This window comes from Trematomus bernacchii, unplaced genomic scaffold (assembly GCF_902827165.1).
Source record: "Trematomus bernacchii unplaced genomic scaffold, fTreBer1.1, whole genome shotgun sequence".
Lineage (NCBI taxonomy): Eukaryota > Metazoa > Chordata > Actinopteri > Perciformes > Nototheniidae > Trematomus > Trematomus bernacchii.
This window is the reverse complement of record NW_022987828.1, coordinates 15672077-15695283: the sequence shown is the minus strand read 5'-3', so window position 1 is coordinate 15695283 and position 23207 is coordinate 15672077. Positions and strand designations below refer to the sequence as shown.

At 41.3% G+C, this 23207-nt stretch overlaps 1 protein-coding gene across 15 annotated transcripts in view; it reads right to left on the bottom strand.

The window, feature by feature from the left end:
- LOC117499529 (mitogen-activated protein kinase kinase kinase kinase 3-like) overlaps positions 1-23207 on the bottom strand; it is a 49227-nt gene that overhangs the window by 4677 nt on the left and 21343 nt on the right. The window contains exons 12-34 of one of the 15 annotated variants that reach the window (XM_034151950.1): positions 22115-22231; positions 19172-19250; positions 18962-19020; positions 16797-16859; positions 15623-15675; positions 15217-15255; positions 13785-13859; positions 10569-10620; positions 9745-10123; positions 7448-7560; positions 5953-5994; positions 5762-5846; positions 5573-5652; positions 4412-4472; positions 4120-4237; positions 3846-3904; positions 3497-3600; positions 2823-3006; positions 2643-2711; positions 2446-2538; positions 1166-1236; positions 562-617; positions 237-290 (exon numbers count right to left, since the gene is read on the bottom strand). In XM_034151950.1, coding sequence (XP_034007841.1) covers positions 237-290; positions 562-617; positions 1166-1236; positions 2446-2538; positions 2643-2711; positions 2823-3006; positions 3497-3600; positions 3846-3904; positions 4120-4237; positions 4412-4472; positions 5573-5652; positions 5762-5846; positions 5953-5994; positions 7448-7560; positions 9745-10123; positions 10569-10620; positions 13785-13859; positions 15217-15255; positions 15623-15675; positions 16797-16859; positions 18962-19020; positions 19172-19250; positions 22115-22231 — 2105 coding nt within the window. The remainder of the gene's footprint in view (positions 1-236; positions 291-561; positions 618-1165; positions 1237-2445; positions 2539-2642; positions 2712-2822; positions 3007-3496; positions 3601-3845; positions 3905-4119; positions 4238-4411; positions 4473-5572; positions 5653-5761; positions 5847-5952; positions 5995-7447; positions 7561-9744; positions 10124-10568; positions 10621-13784; positions 13860-15216; positions 15256-15622; positions 15676-16796; positions 16860-18961; positions 19021-19171; positions 19251-22114; positions 22232-23207) is intronic. The other 14 variants (XM_034151953.1, XM_034151951.1, XM_034151960.1 and 11 more) reach the window with 14 other exon arrangements.

Sequence of the window (23207 nt, the reverse complement as noted above, 5' to 3'; positions counted from 1 at the left end):
TGCAGGTTTTAACAATCCTTGACACAGAACTGACTGTATTTACTGTCTTTTTCACAGTTATACTATCAGTCATATTGTTAGCTTAGCATCAGACCAGACAAAGATGATTTTGGTGCCTTGGTTTATTTCCTCATACACACTCTTTCTTTCTTTCTCTCACACATGACCAATAGTCCCCACAGAAAGAGACAGGAGGGGGTTTTGAGGTGGTAGGGGGGCAGCTTCAGTGAGTTTACCTGGGCAGAGTGAGGCCTCTGTCCTGAGCCTCTGGATCCCTACAGTCGTCACGTCTTTAGTGATAAAATATCAGATGTATCAGATATGCTTAACAGTGATATATGTGGCGACTGTAATGACATCCTAAGGCAAGACGTACGTGTGTGTGTGTGTGTGTGTGTGTGTGTGTGTGTGTGTGTGTGTGTGTGTGTGTGTGTGTGTGTGTGTGTGTGTGTGTGTGTGTGTGTGTGTGTGTGTGTGTGTGTGTGTGTGTGTGTGTGTGTGTGTGTGTGTGTGTGTGTGTGTGTGTGTGTGTGTGTGTGTGTGTGTAGTCTGCAGTCTCACCTGTCTGATCCCAGTAGTCTGAAGATGCGTGTGCTGTCAGAGATCTCCTGGGTGATCTGATGAATAAATATGGAAAAGAGACAACGATAAACAAAAGGGTTAGAGCTATAAAAACCTCAGGATGATAATTCAATGTCAAGTAAAGTGGCCAATAAGCATAAGTGTTAAATAATGGGTATATTGTGATACAAATTGTTAATTTATGCTTCATTTCTGGTCATTTTGCATGTCTGAAATGTTTTCCTTTACTAATAATTTAACATGCTTTATTTATTGTCTCCCATTTAAAAGGAATATTCAGTTATTGTAATATTTTGTGTAATATATTTTGTGGATGGCATCGTCCACATTGCTTAGTTTGTTTCAAAACTGTGTGCGTGCCCGTCTATTGTAGGTTATACTCTGAGGTACCTTGTAATGCTTGAAAACAATCCAAACAATCCTTTAAAGGTTACAACAAAGGTCATTTAAAATCCTATTATAGTGGGAGATTAAATGAAATCCTGCCATGATGCCTGGAGGCGAACACATTACACGGTCCAAAGGTCACCTCTACTGTGCATTTTCATATTTAACACCTACAGAGAAATTGTATGAATCTCACCTCATTGGTCTTGAAACTGCGTCCCTGCATGCCATGCCTCCAGAAGGCCAGCACACTGTCTTGTAGACAAACTGCAAAGAAGGGGAAACATTAACAAGGATGATCTTTATGGGCTACATATTAGCTTGTTTTGTTGAAATCCAATAGAGGGATACGAATATGGAAAATGTGTTGGCATAACAGAACATGTCATTAGGCCTGTCGCGATAATCAATAAATTGACTTATCGTACGAGAAATAAAAATGGACTCGATAACTTTTCTGAGCTCGATAAATTGCCGTTTACATGCGTGTTTGTTTACATAAGGATGTGACCAGCATTTTAGCCAGGCGCGCTGTGAGGGGCGGGGCTCACACACAGCCCATGACACAGCCAGGTCAGGACACCCCGCGTGTAGCAGCCAAATTAATAATATAGAGACAAGCAGGAGACAACGTGTGACATACTCAAGGGGGATTTGAAGTTATAACTAAAACCTAATACCACATCTCTGGTGTGGGAATATTTTGGATTTAAGCCAAATCAACGAGGCGAACCTACGGACTTGAATGAGCCGGGCGGTGTGTCGCATTTGTTTTAAAAAGGTAGCAACAAAAGCTAGCAATACGACCAACCTTAAACTGCACCTGAAACACAACCACCCCATTCCGTTTTCCCAGTGTGTGTGTGCGTGTGTGCGTGTGTGCGTGCGTGCGTGCGTGCGTGCGTGCGTGTGTGTGCGTAAACACTGCAGCTGCAGATGGAGAGCCCCCACCTTCCCGACAGTTTACAATCAAAGATGCATTTGCCCGACAATGCAAACATGTTGGTGTTCCTTGCTCGAAATCTTTGAAATACAGATTTGGATATGGCCTGTTGAGGCATCTGGGTCTTTGTAAGGACAGTGGACTGTACACTTGACTTGTTTTAAGGAGTTTTTTTTTGCTATAATTTATATATTTGAATATTATTTTCAATGTTGAATGTTCAATAAAAAGTTCTGTTTGAAAGGATGTACTTGAATTATTATTATATATTAACATTATGTCAGTGGTCTAAAATGGTCTTACAACGGTGCCGACAATGTTATCGTTTATCGCAATCATTTCCGGGAAAATGTATCGTCCAACAAAATTAATTATCGTGACAGGCCTACAAGTCATAGTTAAAAGGAAACAATATAAGGAATATAAGCATTTCAATTCATGTCTATTTAGTGTAGGAAATCTAGCACATTATTTCTGTTCACCAAAGATATTAAGGTCCCAATACAGAAATAAGGAGTTTTATTCCCATTTACCTGTGGCTTCGATCTGGAAGTTGAAGGTGAGCTCTGCTGACAACTTCCTGCTGGATTTTAACCTGCCCTGGAGGTTCACTATCTTTATAGACCCTGTTCATGGAGAGAGAGAGAGAGATGGGGGAAAGGAAGCAGGCGAGTAAGAAACGTTGAAGTTGAACAGTGTAAATGCACAGACGAGTGGAAAAGCTACTCACTGTCGAGGCAGACGAGGATAGTGTCTCTCTCTAGCTGAGTGACGTGGATCACACACGTCTGCGGTGTGTCTGCAGAGAGAAAGAAGACACCAGATGTTGTTTTGGCCTCAAAGCTGTACACAACAACAACTCACGACAAATAAAATGTTGTATGTATGAAATAAGAAGAAGCGTTCTTACAGTTCTTCTCACCTGCTTCTGTAAACCAGGAGGAGGTAGAGTTGGGGTTGACGGTGCCGAACTTCACCACCTGGTTGAGCTCGAGGCCTTTACTGACCGCCACACAGATCAGAGGGTACGTCTGCTCCGGGACCACCAGCATCTCAAAGACCTCCAACGGACACGGCAACGGGAAGTCGATGTTCTGTAGAGCGGATATAAAGACAATCGTAGGGAGAGAAGAGTGTCATTAGTGTTGTCTAATCTGAAGGAGATACGGGACTACTGACATCTGGGGACAGACATCTTGTGAAAGAGCAATATATGAAAACGTTGATTTGTATCTAGTAATGATGACACTATAGCTGAGAATGTTATTTATTTAACACTTATTAATGATTTTAGAGACTTAATTTAACACTGGAAATTAGACAAGCCGTAAAACACCGCAATGTGTTCACATGTTAAGCCTCCTACTCAGAGTTATTTAATAAAATGAGCTACGGCAGAAGGCCAGGAGACTTTTATGAATTTCCTTTTTTGGTTCGTGTGTTTGTTTGGTTTTTAATTATTATGTGTTAAATGCCTATGTGAAGCACTTTGAATTGCCTCTGTGTCTTAAAATGTGCTATACAAATAAACTAACTAACTAACTAACTAACTGAAATGAGAGATTTTTATGAGGAAACACTGACCTTGATGAGCATAAACTTCTGCATGGACTCGACCCACTCCAACATCATGACACTAGACTGAAAGGCTCCACACAGATACTTATGGCCTGTATACGGGTTTCGAACTGCATGAGAACAAAACCAGTGATCAGTCATTATTAACTTTCTTGGTAACATCTTAAACACACAATAACCTGTGAAGAATGTATATCCTGAAAATAATTAGGTGGTGAGATATGAAGTACTAACAGTAACAGTATACACATTCTCTATGGGATAATACACAGGTTAACCCCAGAATAACATCATGCCACTTCTTCTATGGTTTATGTCACAAAAAATGTGAAGTTCGCTTTTTACTAAAACTCACCGACGCAGCACTTTTGGCAACCTTTAGTGTCTGGAATCTTAATGGACACCGCATACTTCCTGTAAACAATTAAAAAAAGGAAATCAGAGTCATTGCAAAATGGATATTGTGTTGAGATTATTCAAAAGGGACATGGATGGTATGTTTTCATTTTTGTTTTTATTCAATTTGACATAAAATCGATCCGTAAAAGGCAGTGGAGGATTACAATTGAGTTAACCAAGAAAAATTACTTTTTTTCATTTACATATTTGTAATTCCCGTTCAGACTTACCTGGGAATCATCTTATCAGGCAGCTTGTGTGTGGGAATGGCTACTGGTAACTTCCCTAACTGTCTGGCCTGTTCGAACAGACCGCTCAGACTGTGGGAGTACAGCTGAGACGCTTTTCCTGCAAAGGAATATAAAAAAAATAGGAAGAGAATAAGGAAAGGGAACAGAAAAGATACATAACAAATAATGTGGACTGTAAATACAAGATGCACAAACCAGTTATAAGAACACAACTAAAATATAGTTCACTTCCAAACACTTCCATAACTAGACATGTTATACAATAACTCACCAGATATGGAGAGAAGACAGCTGTTCATGACATATAACCAGGTACACCTCCGAGGAAAGAGCTGCAGGCAGATAATAGGTAGAGAGAGAATTAGGACGCAGCAAATAAGGACTATAGCACAACTTGCTTGAATAAATTGATTGTAGGCTTTTTAAGAGGAACAACTAATAAATTGTACAAGATTTGACTGCCAATGGGAGGCATCATTAATTAGGAACAGTCAAATTGTATAAACCAATAAGTAAGGTTTAAAGTATTATACCAACCAACTATGTGCAATATGTGCTATATGTGCAATATATATATATATGCCGTTAATAACTGTGCAATATATACCTGGCTGCTAAATCCTAAGAACTGTTACAGGATGTGTATTTTGTAAATTGTGTAACTTTTTGTTTTATTTTTATTATAACTTTTTTTTTTTTTTAACTTTAATACTTTTTTATGCATGCTTCTACGTAACATTAAGCTGTCTTCAGCTCGTTTTCTGCTGTAACAACGTACATTTCCCCTCTGTGGGACTAACGGGCCGTCTCCACAGCAGCGTTAAAAAATCTTGGAACGCTTCTGCCCATTCACTTTGAATGGAGTGACGTCACTTTGCCTCACTTTTCGCCGGAATGCATTGTGGGCAGGCGAGCGGAGATTTTCAGGATTTTCAAGATTCAAAGTTGAACAATGTTCAACTTTTGAAGCTGAGGTGGAAGCGGCAGCCAATCAAATCCCGTGTACGTAAATCTGGCAGTTCAAGCTCTAGCCAATCAAACGGCGTGTATGCTGGGAGAGACATACCGCAGATCATTTCCTCATATTCCAAAAAATGGAGGAGAAATTAGCGGTAGGGAATCACCCGGTGCTTTATGACCAGACCTACCGGGATATAAACCGGAGGAGCCAGGCATGGAGGGAGGTGGCAGAGACAGTGGTATGTTTTCGCCTGTTTTGGGGAGTTTATATCCAGTTTACTTCGGGCTTTTTTGCTTCGTATGTCCCGGGCGGGAGATTCATGTGATTGGTTGCTCGCAAAAAATCCTCAAGCTTCAGATACGCCCACCTCCAAGATTTTTTTAACGCTGCCGTTGAGACGGCCCGTAATAAAGGTATTCTGATTCTGAAGTATATTACTATTATATTTAAATCTCTAATCTCCAGTCTCACCTGTTCCATGGAGGTCTCATGCAGCTCATTAAGGTTTAAGGTGTAGATCCCCTCTTCAGCTCCAAATATCAAGTACTGGTCTGAAACACAAACAAACAAACAAACATTACTGTTTAGATCAGAACAGCTAACATTTCACACTGAACAGTTCCTTAAAGATTCACGAGGGTGTTATTTCTTATTGCTTACCTCTGGTGTCGGGGTTGATCCAGGACGTGGCGCAGTGGATCTTCAGAGGACAGCCGTTGAACACCTTGGAGAAACACGCCCCCATCTGCAAATGGGAGGAAGAGAGGAATAAATGGGATGCAAATGATGAACTTTGCTGACACAAAAAAAAAGTGTTTTCTAAAAAGGAAGACAGAAAGACTTTTACTTACATGGACTTTGGGTGTAGGAGGAAGACCATTACTGATTGGCTTCTAGGACAGACAGATAAACACACACACAGACACACACAAAGAGTCAGTCATCATTGGATTATATATAGTCCTCTAACATACTGTAAGTAGGGTGGCCGGGTGCCAACAAGCCACATATGGGACAAAGAGGACGTTTTTGCAGGACAATGCGGGACATGTTACTGCGTTGCTAAGAGCTAGTTTAGATTAAAGGTCACCTATCATGCTATTTTTAGGCAATAGCATAGGTCTCAGATATATACAAATATATAAAAAACATGTCTATGAAGTGTTTTGCTCAAAATACCAAACAGATCACCCATTCTAGCCATGCCTCATATCCCTCTATTTCACTTCCTGTTTCAAAAGTGCTGATTTTATGTATAGGAGGGGGCTGAGCTCATGTGGGACCCGGCAGCTACTGTCTAAACTAAATACTGCCGTGATGAAACGCCATATCATGGATTATCAAGGATTATTTCTGAAACAGTATGGAGCTCAAAGGCTTTCTCTCTTGCCGGTTATACCACAAGGTGAGTTCCTTTTTATTTCCTGCTTCTTCACACACATGCTCTCCAGTACAGGTTAGCTCTGAGTGTTAGCGATGCTAATGTAAACATGCACCGACCATATTACGTCCAAAACAGTCGGGCATTGTTTCTGATAGCAGCTTTCTGATAGGGCCGTGGGTGTAAAGCCAGCCTAAATTTCCGATATTACGTCATATCGGACGCAAATCTGGATCAGCTCCGTTGTAGCCCCGTTTTTAGAGATTTGGGTACGGAGGAAAAGAGAGGGTTTTATTTTCTGACGTTGCGCGAGTTCCCTGACACACCGGGGACACATATTTATGTATGAAAGACATCAAAAAGTGCATTTTGCATGATAGGTCGCCTTTAATATATATTTTGGTTTCAGGAGGAATATATCCATAGATCGATATTTTCTTTATGAGCCAGGTGTTTCTCGTGAGTTTCGGGAAGTGTTGCTTCAAAATATATTCACCTTCGTGCGCAATAAAAAAGAAATTCTGGCAAATCTGACAATAACTCTCTGGGAATCGCCCTCTACCGGCTACACCCATAAGTAAATACATGTTTCTGTTGATTGATTGACATCTGACAAAACTAATGGTGATAGCCCTCTCGATTTCAACACACCTTTGGAAAAATAAAAGCGTTGTTTTAGACGGGCGATTGTCAATCAAATGCGGGACATCGGCTAAACGTGTGGGACAAATTATAAAAATGCTGTGCAGTCCCGTACAAAGCGTGACACCTGGTCACTCTAACTGTAAGTGAATCTTGAGCTACACACAAGCTACTTATTCTAGCATTATGTCAAATATGAAGGATCTAAGCCATGGGTTCACTAAAAGCACATTTGGTGAAAACGTAAAATATATAATTGGTGACTTGGTAACTTCCTCAAAGATCTGGAAATCCTTCACTGATATTTAGCAGTGTCTACTTACCGGAACGTCCTTCTTGTCCTTCCTAGTTGGGACACCAGGGGGCATGGTGGACTGTCTGTCTGCTGAACTCTCCCTCTCTACCCCATGTGCAGGAGCTGTGTTCAGCCCATTCCCTTCAACAACAGAAACAACACATAAAACACAAATTCAGATCAAGTTTACATGTGAGAGAGTCAGTGTGTGTGAGTATGCAGCAGAACATGCAAGTTAAAAAACAGACTTAGCTGCAGAATACACATTGAAAGCACAGTTCAGTCACATTGACAATTTCTCATACATATAGTTGTATGAGTACAATCTAATGTGTAGGACTGAGGACACAGAGGAGTAACACACACACTACTGGGAGGAGAGAGGGAGGGGAGGGGAGGAGGAAGCAGGCTAGCAGGATAATACACAGGATCAAATCGAGTAATGAGCGAAGGAGGGTGTTAATGCAACACAGACAACCTGATAGCTAGCGGTCAATGTGGGTCGATTGTTGGTTTACTCTACCACTGCAATCATTTAAGAAGCCAAAGGAAATATGCATGCCCTACTGTGTTAAGAAAGCAGGAGTTAGCTGATAAATTGTAAAATAATGAGACGTATTTGCAGTAGCTAAGGACCAAAACATGTCCTGTCATGATTGCAAGAACAACAGTCACACACACACATGCAAATACACAGTGCAACTTCACCAATTCATGCCTGCTGAAGGCTAGGAGGACTATTCTGGCAAAACTGTATATTCCTAATCTCTATTCTCCATCTATTTCATGTCTATACTGATTCTACTGAACCATATTTTCCAATCTGTTCTCTTATCTCAACTCCATAAACACTAATCTGTCAACTAATAACCAACTTGTTGTAATAACACCTGCCTTCTGTCACAATCTAGTGAGTAAACAGGTGAACCTAACTTCTGCTATTGATTTAGTCCAGAGAAGACACGGAAATTAAAAGATATTTTACAGAATGATGGCCTTCATAAAGTAATAAAAACCTGATTCCCCTGAATAAAGCAATGGAAATTATTGGATTGAATCTGTATGGAAATGTCCTACAATCAGCTGGATATAATTGTGTGTCTTTGTTAAGAAGTAACCTTGTCAATTTGAAAGCGATTGTCAATACTTAGGTGTTTCTGTTCAGATCATTGTACAAAAATGGCCTAAAACATTTTAAATGCTGTTGTTTAAAAGCTTCTTTTTTCGTTTGCTAACTTCTCAATTAAACTGCTGAGTTACATTTTAGCATTGATATTTATAAAGCTGCCAACAGGAACAGAAAAGACCAGAGTGGATGAATTAATAAGAACTCATGACATGTGCCATATCACTATTAGGCGCTTTCACACCGGAGTACTTTTAACAGGAATAGTTCCGATAGTTCGTGGGATTTTGCGTTCACACCAAAAAGACCTGGAACTCGAAAAATAATTTGCGAACCTTTTCACCCCTTTTTAGTGCCTGCTAGAGAGCAGGGACTTTCCTGGGGAGAAAAAGGTTCCAATTTCTGATTGGCTGGGCGAATTGCAAACCACTCTGAAATGTTTTTGTGAAGCCGCCATTTTATTTGCTTGCATTAGCATTATTAGCATTAGCATTAGCCCAGCGCACCAACGGAAAGAGACTAACTTATGGCAACACAAAAGAAAACATGGGAGCGGTGGAGAGATGAGGAAGTGTCGGCGCTTCTGGCGATTTACTCGGAAGGCTTCAGTAGAAGCTGCTGGGAGTCCCAGCAGCTTCTACTGAAGCCAGTCCCCAACTCCGGGGACTTCCGGCCGGGGACTTCGGGTGGCAGTATACGCCGTGAAGTTGTTTGCGGCCTGCCAGTAAACCCAAAGCAGAATAAGAAGAAGAAGTGACGTCAGCGGCTCCCTCAGGGACTTATTCCGGTGTGAACGCGATTTACTAGATAGTTCCAGGAACTATTCCTGGGAAAAGTACTTGGTGTGAAAGCGCCTATTGTGTGTTGTTTCCTGAGTTCTGATCAGCCAGGACAATGTTTTTTCTCCTCTTCCTTCTTCCTCCGAGGAAGGAAGGGCCAGTGGTAGCAGACAACTAGCTTTAATATGATTGGGTAAGACAACCAAGTAGACTTAAAGAAAAATGACAAACACTTATATTGAGCAGGAGCTGATGGACAAAAGGAACTACAAACAAAAGATTGGAAAGCACTGGTATTAATGGAGTCATGGGACATATAAATTAGACTGCGAGGACTGACTAGTGGGAGACCACACAACCAATCGAGGGGGGACGACAGGGTCTTTGGGAACTACCAATCTACCAAGTGGCTGCTCTTACTCTCTTCCTTTTCCTCCTCTTTTTCCTGCTCCTCTTTCACCTCCTTCAGCACCTCCCACGCCTCCTCCAGCTCCTCATCAGTGTGAGGCGTGTGGAGCCACTCCCAGAAATGCCTAAAGCTCCCATCATCCTCTGGGGCAGAGTTTTCGGCGTCCGAGTGCTTCGGGCTCTCGTTACCTAGGCTACTGCGGCGGTGGGGCGGCAGCTTCGGGGGCGGGGGTCTCGGGGGGACGTTGGAGGCGGGCTTAGCGGGACTCGCCGTGTCGGGGACCGGGCAGCGTTTGATGGTCCCTCCGCCGTCATCCTCGCTGTGTGATTGGCTATCGTCAAGTTTGTGTTGTAGCTGCTGGGGTTGTTGGGACGAGCAGAGAGACTTGGGCTGAGGGGAATAACAGATAGGGACAACAAGTTATATTTCATCAATCTAAACAATACACCTCTCTTTTCAATGATAGTAAACATAATAGAGTGGTGCAGTGATGACGTATTTTTGTAGGCCGACCCGGAAGTAAGCTGCTGGTTCCCTCGACAAAAAAGCAATGGGATTTCTCCATAGGATTTTGGAATATTGTAAAAAATAAGATCTGTGGAAAACGAACCTGTTTGATAAATGCACGTTTTGTTCAGCCGGATAATCTCCACATGTCTACCCTACTTTTATCATTTTTGAATCATAAATCTAAATAGATAGATTTATGATTAGAAAATTATAACAAAACGTGCATTTATCAGGTTCGTTTTCCACAGATCTCATTTTTACAATACACCTACCTGCATGTGGCAAAATAGGACTAAACTAAGACTTTTAAACACATTGTTCATACCTTGGGTGGAAGGGGAGGCGGGACCTTTGGCCTCATGATCGTGCTCGATTTACTGAAATGGTAGGAGAAAATGTAAGATTCTGCTTAACAAAACATAAGAAGCAGCCTAAAAACGGCCATTTTCTTAATAACCAGAGTAAAAATGGAAACAATATATACAGTTTTCACCACAGAGGTCATGATTTCACTTGCCATTTTAGTTTTTACAAGATCACACGATTTAGAATGTAATATAATTGTTTCTTTGGTGGATCCCATACAGAAACAAAAAGTGTAGTTACGCTGTTAATATAAAAAAAAAAAAATCAAGACAAATGCTTATGAATCCAGAATGAATTAAATGTTGCATTTTGTGTAGTGATCAGCCGTTAAAGAAACCCTGAAATGACAAGTATAATCATATCCCAACTGTTGTTTGACAGTGAGGTAAGATCACTACTTTTAAGGGTTAAAAATACTATAAAGTTAGACTAGCATGTTAGAGATCACGAGGAACAACATCAGGGGCAGCATGTGTAAAGTCTCTGAGAATAGCAGCGCTGATACTGAAAAACTGATTAGATAATTAAAGCCAGTTTCCTAATTTACCTCATACCATTCATATACTTGAAATTCAACCAATCTCTAAATAATGCTAACTTTTTGTTACCAAAATAATAATTTTGACTGCAGAGAAGCACTATATTCGCAGAGACTTTATTCATTTGCCTTGTACACTGTCTTGATTTGTTAATGTCTGACAGAGAAATACCCAATATGAGCTCTCAAATTCTAAAAGACAATGACATCACAGTGATGATAATACAGGAACACCAATAGCAATGAGTCACAGCGATCCAGTTGAATGGGGGTCAACAAATATACGGCTTGATACCCCCTTAATGTTAACTTTATCAGTAACTGACAAAACAAAACAGTTATGATGCAATGCTCCAGCTATGGGTTTGTTAAGGGTAGAATGAGAACACTGTATTGGGAAATGTTGCATGGTGCTGGGGGGCAAATGGCACAGAACTGCTGTTAGGAAATCATGTATGGGTGCTAACGAAAACATTAATGGTGGAAGGAACGAGAGGAAGTCGGCAAAAAAGCATCTAAAAGAGAAAAGGCGTTGAGTTGTAACAATCTGACCCTACACTGACGAAGAAAATATACTGCTACAATTAGCTATAGCTATTTCTTCATTTACTTAAGAGCTACTAAGCAACTGTTTCCCTGTGTACATGTATTTAAAGGTGGGGTAGGTAAGTTTGAGAAACCGGCTCGAGATACACTTTTTGTTATATTCCATGGAATGCTCTTAACATCCCGATAGCAATGAATATATTAAATGCTTTGACAATAAATACATACATAATATGTCATCTGTGGAAGCCGTGGCGCTGTAAAAAGCACGACCAATCATCTGAGCCGGCCCGGCTAAAATAACTGGATGGCCTACCTGCCTGTCAGCCTTCCATCTGTGCACAAACTTATCTCGTGCCCTCATTGGTCATGTGTGCGTTTGTGTGTGTTGGAGGAGGGGCTCTGTAAGGAAGTGGCAGATTTTTTCCGGCTGTGTATTTTCAAATTCTAGCGCACTCGAGCTGGTTTCTCCGAAATTACCTACCCCACCTTTAAGTCACCTACAGCTTTTAGCTCACTGAAGTTATGCTCTGAAAAAGGTCCTCACAATATCAAAGTGTTTGACTTTTAACATTTAAATCTTCATGCTTAGCAGATTTTTCGCATTTTGACTGAATTTGACTGCGTCGTTTTATCAGTTTGAACTTTGAAGCGCCCTAACCAATCACTTAAAATGTTTCTTTCTATAAAGAACCACACAGACATAAAGACGATGACGTTTATAGCCAGGAACCATTACTTTGATTTCACTGTACACTACGATCGATCGCAGTCCATTAAGGAATTACAGTTCTTTCTATGTATGCATGTTGTACCGTGTGTGCGCTGAGTGCTGAGGCCTTTCTGACTGCAGGGGAGAATATATAACTAGAAACAATGTTCCAGCCCTCCACAGAGATTTGGCTTTTACACAATGAGGGATGAGGCCGGACGCCAAATACACAGTTTTATAAAAGGCAGGAAGACAGCCTGAATTCCCACACACACATGCACAAACTCAGCAGGGAGGCACACAGATGGCGATGCAAGTGGAGAACAAAACAAGAAGCGAATAAGATGTCAAGGTCACGAGGATCTAAGCACTGAAAATACACCAAGACTTTCACGTGTATCTGGTTTACAGGGTATATGCAGGAATCCTGAAGTCAGATGTAAGACCTTTTAAGACCTTTTTTAAGACCCTTTCCATACATTTTAAGACCTCATCGCCACTTGGAGTTTTAACCGGTTACATTGGCGACACACTTTACCTCACATTTACTATATACAGTATTGATTGTCCTTCCTCCTTATCTTCCAACCATTTGGACGCAAACTTGCATTTCCCCATAACGATGTTGTTTAACAACCGGCGTAAACGGACCTTCGCGCGCTATCAAGCAGTGAGCGCGCGATGTCCTGTTCAGATGACGTCAAATCCAACGGGATGCCATAACTAAACTACACAGAATCACACTACACACCTACGCAATGATTACATTCAGGCAGACTGTAGAATACAACCTCTTTGGACAATTTATATACTTATTGAAAACAAGCTACAAAATGTAATACCTTGGGAAATGCCGTTTAATACTTTTTAATAGCCTTCATTTTCGCTAAATTGATTGATCAACTTTTAATACTTTTTAAGACCCCGCGGACACCCTGGTTTAGCACCTAGCTTTAATGTACTCTTTATTTCTGTGGTGTTTTGCAATACCTATGGCTAAAGTTATTCACTTTCCCTGTGCATCTATGGATTTAAAATGTAACTAAATGAATAAAAACGTTCTGTATTAAGCCTCCAGGTGAGTTGAAGGGTTAGGGTTATTGTTAGTAAGCTATTAAACGTCACACAAGACAGCAGTAATGGCACAGGCTGTAAACACACACAAACACAGGTGGCATATGTGGCGAGATGGTGGGGTGTGCTGCATAGAAATGCGTTGATGAAACTGTGGGAAAGACATGAAGCCTTCCTCCTCGTCTTCCTCCTCTTCCTCGCCCTTTCCTCTTTGTAAAGACAGAGGAAAGGATGGGGGAAGAAAGAGGGTTGAAGAGACAAGGAGAGAGAGGCTTCTAGTGCTACGACTGTGGGGGAAAACTTACTGAGTGTGAGTTTCATCATCATCTGCACCATCATCATCCTCATCATCATCATCCCCTAAGTGTGCCACATGGCCCCTGGGAGAGGAGGTGAAGATAGGAGGAGGGTGGGTAAGAGAGGAGAAGGGAGGAGGTGGGAGGAAGAGAACAGAAATAGAGGATAGAGGCAGAGGAGGGAGAGATTAAGGGAGCAAGCAAAGGAGGTAGGATGACAACAGGAGGAGGAGGAAGAGGAGGATAGAGGAAGAAGGGACAGGGGAGGGAGATCTGAGTGAAGCTTCATCCACAAACTACCTCTAAGGACTGAACAGATCCAAACAGAAAAGACAACTGGGTTCAAACCTTTCCAGTCTTTACAGATCTACACACCCCCTCCACACAATACACGTATCCTCTCATCAGACAATTCATTTCAATGTAACCAATCAAATCTCAGATATTTGAATATGAAAGTGGCTTATTTTCAAGACATACTGATTTTCTGATTAGAGATCATATTTAACAATGTTTTAGTAAGACACCTACTTTTCACGATTGATTAAATTCATGAAGACTTCCTCATTCCGAGTCTATGCCTTATTCAGTATACTAATACTTTTCTCGTGTAATACAATTTAAAACCTGAAACTATGAAAAAGCCAGACACTTGCTTTTCCCCTTTGAGTTATTTCTGATTTCTACTACCAGACCTGGCACTTCTATACACTAGAAGAAGCTTTAACTCTTATATTCTACCTAGGTCAGTCAAATAATGACCGACATTTTGTGAGATGTAATGAAGATATAACCCCAAAGACTAAAACAACATCACGGTTATCTACTCTACTAGTAATACTTCTACCACTGTCCACTAAAAGGAGAAATAAGGGACCAAACCCTTTTTATGTAGTTATAAAAAATAACTACATTTTAGGTGTCTTGCCAAACAGCCTTACAAAATATAATATAATAACAACATTGATTCAGCAGACCTTGCTTTTACACAATTTGCAGCACATTTGACGTATCAGATTGTATCATAACAGATAGCAAAGCACGGTAATTATCATCGTTTTTGAGGTAAGAAATACACAGACTTGCCTAAAATTGCTAAAGACACCCACTGGAGCTTTGGCTGGGAAACTGTATAAACTGTGTGTGTGTGTGTGTGTCTTTGTGTGTGTGTCAGCCATGCTCTGCAGGAAGCTCCTATGAAGCACAGCCTTCTCCTGATGACATCAAAGCATGAAGCAAGCCGCAGAGGGAAAATAAAACCCAGAAGAATCCAAAATGCTGAGAGCAGTGACAGCCTGAAGTCATTACAAGGTTAGTTGCGTGTGATTGGCCCGATTAGTCCTGACGTTAACAATGATTGGCCGATGGGTGGGCGTGGTTAGAGCACCAGCGAATCAAGAGGCCCCGAGTGAATCAGGATATAAAGAGAGGTCTGACTCACCTCTGATGAAGCTCCTCCTCCACAGATTTAAGAAGACTCCTGTTAGTCAGACAAGTGGAGAGAAAAGCATGAGTGATAACATAGATAAATGACAGAAAGGGGTACACATCTAAGTTAAGTGCTTGCAAAATAGTTTCCCTGATCTGAATAAAGGTGAGCATTTTGCTTACGAAGCACCCTTGAAAGCAGAAAGCTAAAAACAGCACTTGAACATCCCTCGAGCTGCAATTATAAATAAATCATCAAACCTACAGCCCACAGAAATCTCATATTCTGTCTCTCCCTGTTAGTCCACAACCTCCCCCAAGGTTATGGACTAACGGGGGGATAACGAGATCAAGGTAGAGGAGAAAAGAGAAAGAAATATACATCATAAAAAAAGACAGTCAGTGAACAAGACACTTACTTGTTTCCTCCCAGTAGACTTGGTGAATCGTGTCCGTACTCCAACTGCAAGTCCTTAAAGAAAAACAAATTACATTACAACTGTGGCATAATAAGTCATACGTAGCTCATTGAAGCATCTACTGTTTTTAATTTCTCCAGGGACATAGACAGGGCTTAAGATGTTGGCTAAGTGCCACCATAACAATGAAAATCAAATAGTGACTCTACTGAAACATTGTTCAATAGTTGAATTACTGGGGTGGATGATAGGAATAATAATATCTCCAGTAAAGCAGCAGGGGCTTGCTCAGCCTACATCTAGTACATGAAGACACAATGTGAATCAGCATTGAGTCATGACAACATTTGTAAAGATAATGACACAACATGACAAGCATGCAGAGGGAAACACATACTGCAAACTCACAGACAGACAAACACACACACACACACACACACACGCAAGACAAGGGCCTCGTGGCTCCGCTCAACTACAAGACGCAAGAGGTTAGTCAACATGTAAGCAGAAATGTAGGAAAAGAGACACCTTCTGCAGAGAGAAATATAAAGAAATATCAGGTAGAAGAAAGGAAAGGTTGAACAGTTGAGTGTGAGTGTTCCTAATTCATTTGAAATACAAATGATTAACCTTTTTTTTTGTAGCAATGCCTGTGTGTGTGTGTGTGTGTGATTTCTTTTCATTTAGAATTTGGTCTGATGATTGAAATATTTGTGTCATAATGTGAACTTCATATATGTAAAGAAAACTAAAAGAACAACAATAACAACAACAACAGCACCACTACGGACTCTAATCACCATGACAACTACAACACCAGTTAGTGAGGCAACAGCCAAGGCTGGAAGAAAGAAGAATCAAATGAACAGTGACAGACGGACGGACCAGAATAGATGGAAGAAAAATGTTGGACATGGAGCAGCCAAAAATAATCAGCAATCTAGAAGATAAATATAATAAATAAATTCATAAGAGACAGCTTAAAAAGCGAGAGCCAAAGGGAAGGATGAGGACTTTCCCTTCAGAAACAGATTATCAATGACAAAGAGAAATATGGAGAGGGAAATAAGGTATAAGGTTTTAAAAAAAAAGAGAGAAAGTAAAAGAATAAAGGGCTAATGTAGGAGCGGAGAGAGAGGCCGAAGGAGAGAGGGACGGATAGAAAGAGTACTACCAGATTAGATCTCGCGGTATAGTAGAGCTCCTCAACACAGTCCAGATAGGGCTCAGATTCACACTGGTCAGCAAGACAGAGCGAGAGAGACCTCAGTTAATACATTAACCTGGACTGATGGAGGCAAGGGCCGACGAGACACAGATACACGAGAGACGATGGTGGATGAGAAATGGATTAGGGCCAAAATGGGCTTTGAAGTCCGTGGATCAGCGAGAGAGGAGGAGGAGGAGGAGGAGGAAGATACTGGATTATTAATCTGACAGGAAGAGGGGTATAGGTCAAGGGAGGGAAGGAACTGGTGTAGATGCAAAACTGGGGAGGAGAGGCATTAATACATGTGATGAATATATCATTGGTGCTACTTGGTGCTTATATAATACTAAATAAACAGATAGAAATGTGTGGCCTCCTTCAGTAAACAGTGAGACAATTGGAAACATCTGTCTTATTCCAGTAGTATTTATTTTAATTAAGACATGATGCTATCTTAATACTGGCTCCTGGTGTTGTTGTGGGAATGTTTGTTTTTGGTTAGCAGTACCAAGCTGAAGGCAAGTTAGATTCAAATGAATTTAAAACCAATTTTCTGCACATTTCCTCTGAGACTGAGGTCAGCATGATTTTAACGAGAGAGGTAAATAATAATACAAATATGTTAACAAAGATTGTATATTGCAATTTGGGGGAAAACACGTTTCATAACATCCAAGGTAAGAGTTTTAAATACTTTTGAAAGATTCATTCAAGTAATTTTAATACTAATTTTACAGATTTAAATAGTAACATGTATTGATGAATGAATACTATTCCTTTTAAGGCATTTTAAGTATCCGCAGAAACCCTGATTTCACAGAAAAACATGCCGAAAATAACTCCAGCCATTGACTCCTTTGAGCATCAAAATGCTGCTGCTGCTCACCAGTATTTACATCATCAATAATATATAACAATATTAATGTGCTAATGATTTATTGATTCTAAAATGCTATATATAGCACTGTCATCCTGAATAGACAGATCTTGTGGAGGACGACCCGTGATATTATGTTACTTTGAAGCAAAGGGGAGGGACTGAGGGCCAATGGATGAACGTGGATTAACATTACAAAGAACTACACTGGGGACTATGTTTCATAACATGAATCGATGGATAGATTCAGGATTAGGTATTTCTCAAAAGACTTGAAAAGGTAGAGGAAAGTGGAGTTTGTGGAAAAAGTGCAAGTGCAAAGGACGGACAGAAGAAGTGAGAGGGAGTGAGGGAGCGGAGGACTTTAACATAACGTGACTGTGAACCCTTCACCACAAGCAAACACTCAGTAGTTCTAAAAGTGATGGGCAAAAACAGAAACAGCTTGAGTTACTAGAAAATAAACTTAGCAATGAACTATAGCTCAAACAGTACACATTTTATAACCAACACTTTATAATGCAACACATTGTTTTAAGCCATAATACACATTTTTACTCTAACAAACAGAAAGGATACATCTCTGCCTATGCTTGTGAATAAGGAGACTCCAGAGCAAGATGGCTAATATAAGCAGTGCTTCACAGTCCTTGTTGTTTCCATGTCTAAGTCTGCCTGGCTGTCACCACTGGGCTGGAGATGTTCATGGTGGCGGCAGATGTTTTTCCAGCCACGTCATCCAGCACTAACAGGTGGATCCGGAGGCTCTTTAGTCCATGTGGGACACATTATCCCTGATGCTCTGGGATATGCAAGAGTCTCCTCTTGATTTGGACGTCCACAGGAAAGCATTCTCATCGGAGGCCTGTAACACCTCAATTGGAGCTTTTCAAACTATAGGATCACTGCTGCTATGTTTTTATTGTATCTAAGCGGCTCGCCTGAACCCTAAAATCACTCATACACTCTGATCTCTATCAAACTGATTTCATTCTCACCTACAATAAGATTTTTTGCACAGATGGGGACATCCCTACCTAAAATCGCTTCATTTGTGTGACGACCAGAGTGAACTATGTGGATGGGCTTCATGTTTAGTTTGACACAGATTGACAACAACATAGGGTGCTTCCTGTGAGTAGGTGAGGGTCAGCCATGCTGGTACTGGTGTTGACAACCACACGGACATACGCTCACTCTCCCACTCCCACACACACACACTTACACACATATGCCACAGGTAAAAACTCACCGGTTCATGATGAGGTTCTGTCTCCTTTCTCAGTGGAGGATCAAACTTAACTTGGCCAACTGAGAACGAAAAAGTAAGAGACAGAGTATGGGGAAGAAACAGAGGGGAACATCATGAGATTCTCTGTTTAAGAAGAGAGTTAGAAGGTTCAGGTTATCTGTTTTCTGACTCAACATGCATTTGTTGTTGTGAACTTGTGTGTGAACTCACAGTTTATCTCTGACAGCGTCTTTCCCTCCCTGGTGCTCCTGCTGATGGAGCGAATACGATGAGGAACAGAGACCGGGGACTATCAGGAAAGAGAAAGACACACACACAGTAAATAGCTGTTCAAAGGATATACACAGTGTAGTAGTTCAAACGGCACTTGAGAAGATTACAATAGGCTTTTTAAAAATAACAATAATCCTTCTGCTATTTCCTGTGGGTGGGATTTGATGACACAGCAAAATAAAAGCCAGCCGCACACTGCAACCAGACAACCAAAACATAGCAACGCAACCAACGGAAAACACAAACCTTCCCTGACAACAACATCACCGTTTCCTTTAGAAACTATTCTCACGAGTCCCTGTATGAAACTCTTTATTCTTATTATGCTCGAGGATATTCTGAGTCTGACTGCAATGCAGCACATTGATTCATGTTTTAATGTTGCAGACCCATGTGGGAAACAGCTGACAACAGACTTGGCATCACACATTATGCACTGACAACAAGGTAACTGTAGCCCCGGCCACACGAGGACGATAACGGTCGTATCTGCTACAGTTCACTATCAGATAGACGGTTCGGCCACACGAGGCCGACATGGAAACGCAGAAAACGATAACGACAACGGGTCCCAAGGTGGGTAGATCTGCAAACGAAACGCTCTGGGGGGGGCAAACGGCTCCGTGTTTACACCTATACGATCATTTCCTGATAACGTTGAAGCAATAGCCCGGAAGCAATTGTCCGGAATTTTTAAACTTTAACGGACATGTTGACCGGCGAAAAAAAATCTAACTGAAACTCTGCCGCACGGTCCCCTCGTCCCTTGGAAGAGGGGGAGAGGTGGGTGTTTTTCATCTGCTGGTGGACTACCGGAGAGAATTACAGCAGGAGCAAACGCTTGCCTCGGGGAGGGAGAAAAAGAGCCAGAGCGTCCACAGCGGAGAATAAACAGAAGGGCAACCATGCGCGGGAAGTCTTCTTTGCTGCTTTTGTGGCAGACTACAGCGCCACTTACAGGCCTGGCATATGTACTACAGCGTCTCCAGCGCTTTCGAGCAGTCTCGTGTGAACGGACACGTTTCTGGTGCCTGTGGACGGAAGACTTTTTTGATAACGATTGCGGTCCGTTTGCGTTATCGTCCTCGTGTGGCTGGGGCTTGTATCTCAAGTGTATTTAAACTTTACTGGCTCCACTTTCAGTATTTCATCTTAAGATTTATACTTGTCTTGTAGAATACAGAAAAACACAGCAACCTCAAACCATGCCTGTAAAGCACTGGGAAAAGACAAACCAAGGCAAAAATGCATCTGTCGAGCGCACATTTGTAGCACAAATCGACTTATAGACGTGTCCATTTAAAACCACCACTTATCGGCGTGATACAGTTCAACTTCATAACAAACAACTCATGGTTAGTAGTACCTGTAATGGCAAAGATTGATGAAGATGGCTACCATACCGGACATATTTGAGTACAAAATGTTATTGTATCTTATGTTTTTAAAGTATAATAAATAATATATTTAGATTTATACAGAGCTGCATAAATATTCCTTAAAGTCTATTTAAAGATGATTTGAGTTACAGATGGGTAACCTTCACCGTATTACTGATGTTCAAATATTTTTCCTAACAGCAAAATTCATGAGAGAAACCCTACCTCTCTAGAAGTGGGAAAAAAAACAAAATGCCAACACTATTTGGTTTGATGCAATATGCTGAACAGAGAGAAGTGGTCACACTATGGTAGCCATCTTCATGTATCTAGCCATTTCTTTAAACCACAGAAAAAGAATGAAAGGAAGTGATAATAACTGATCTGCTGGAGTTTGGACAAGACGGCAATAATGGTGTCATGGAAGTGAGCATAGTTTGTTTGTTGTCAATACTAAGTAAGTAAGATGAGTAAGATAAGGAGATTGAAACCACTGTACTTAAGTTAATGAACAATGTTGACTTTTTTAATCATTTGTTCTCTATAGATAATAAGATTTTAGTAATTTAATCTAGCCAAAACCTTATTTATTTTTCCTAAGGTTAATTTAGTTAGCTACTTCTACATCCATACTTAAATCAATGGCCATGTGTTTATCACAAGGCCAAAAGTACATCTATGTGGCTGTCTATGAAATGCCGTTTATAAATGGACTGTAATAATAATAATACGTTGAAATCAAAGATAATATACTTTTAATCAACAACGTCTGATGAAAAAGAAAATCCTGAACGTTAAACAAAAGTGCTCTATGGCATGTTGAGCCAATCACGTCACTGGTAATCCATCAGCCTTCAGATAAATGACATGCCAATGCCAGTTTCCATGACAGCACCAGCAGACACTGCACTGAATGGAAATCTACTTTCTATTCATTCAGTCCTGTGGTCCTCCTCCTCCTCCTCCTCCTCCGAGAGACAAACACATCTGACAGTATCGTTTGTGTTAGAATGACATCACTGCAGACACCGCAGCCCAAACTGGTACCTTCCTGTGCGCCGCAAAACGAGGTGCACGTCGAGCACCGGGGCTTATGGGTAGGAAATGACCCCTGTACTTAAACTGAGGAGGAGGTAGAAGATGGGGGGATGGGGACAAGAAGAGAGGAGAAAGAAAGGAAGGGAGAAAGAAGGAGGAGAGAAAGGTAGAGAGAGAAAGGAGAAGTGCTACAAGGAGGAAGAGAGGAGGAAAGAGGAAGTAGAAGAAAGAAGGAAAGGAAAGAGGGGGTAAGGGGTAGGGGGAGGACAAAGAGCAGAAAGATGAGTCACATGTGCCGGGGAAAAGGGAGACTGAGGTTGTGGAGGGTGAAGAAGGAATTTAATGAACAAATAAGGAGAGGGGAAGGCAGGATTTTAAGGGGAAGAAAAAATAAGCGAGATCCAGTAAAAACATAATCACTGTTCAGTTGACCTGACTGCAACTCGAGAAGGTCAAAGGTTACCTCTGGTTCAGGGTCTTCGTCGTCAAAGTCGTTGAAGGTGCTGTGGTCGGGGTTGTTGGATTTGTCCAGCAGCTCTATGGCCAGCGTCCTGCTGAGAGGCTGGGACACAAAGGGGTGCTGGAGGACAAACGAGAGGGAAAGACGTGTTCAAATGGCTCTTTTTTTCTTGTCTGACTAATACCTAAAGAAAACTGAGGATCTCAAGTACCCTGGTGTAAGACGCTGTGACAGGTGTTTGGTGTGTTGCTTGACAAATGACTAAAATGGTTGTCATACACTAGATTAACATTCAATCTATGGGCTTGTCATTTAATAGATCATTAATAGCTGTGAGAATGAATTTAGCAGCCGACACCTTTTGTTCAAATATTATCACAAGCGGATTGTTTGCCTGACTTTTGTTTACATTTGAGTTGACCCAATTTATATATCACACAACAATTATTTTACAAACAGAAGCATTTGCTATCTGATCTGGGAATGTGGTTCGCCTGTATTTTATATATAATGTACCTCTGTAAAATGTCATGATTTTGAAAGTTGACATACTTATAAAAGCATAAATGGGGCGAAGCCTGCGAGCTAGTTCAGGCAGTCAACTCGAGCACCAATGATACATTAACATGTGACGCACCTCGTCCCTCTTACAACCAACCAAACACATTCTCCTAAACATGCCGCTCTATTTAAGCTGCCAGGTCTTCCTGCCTCTGCCTCGCTCATGCTGCTGCTGCCACTGCTGTGTCCACTTGCTATTGCTACGTTCATGTTCCTGCTGCTGTGTTTCATGTTGCTGCTGCTCGCCTGCCCCACCACCACCCCAGCTTCCACCCCAGCTTCCACCCCAGCTTCCACCCCAGCTTCCACCCCAGCTTCCACCCCAGCTTCCACCCCAGCTTCCACCCCAGCTTTCACCCCAGCTTCCACCTGTAGGCTTGGGGGATAGTTATCTAATCATCACTCAATGTTCTATGTACACCTGTGGAGTGATGAGGCCCGAGCCTAGACGCCAAACTCAAACTATATGCTGCTTCTAATAAACACATTAAGAAACACGCGAGTTGTCTGACTGAATAAGCTTTATTGTTGAAAT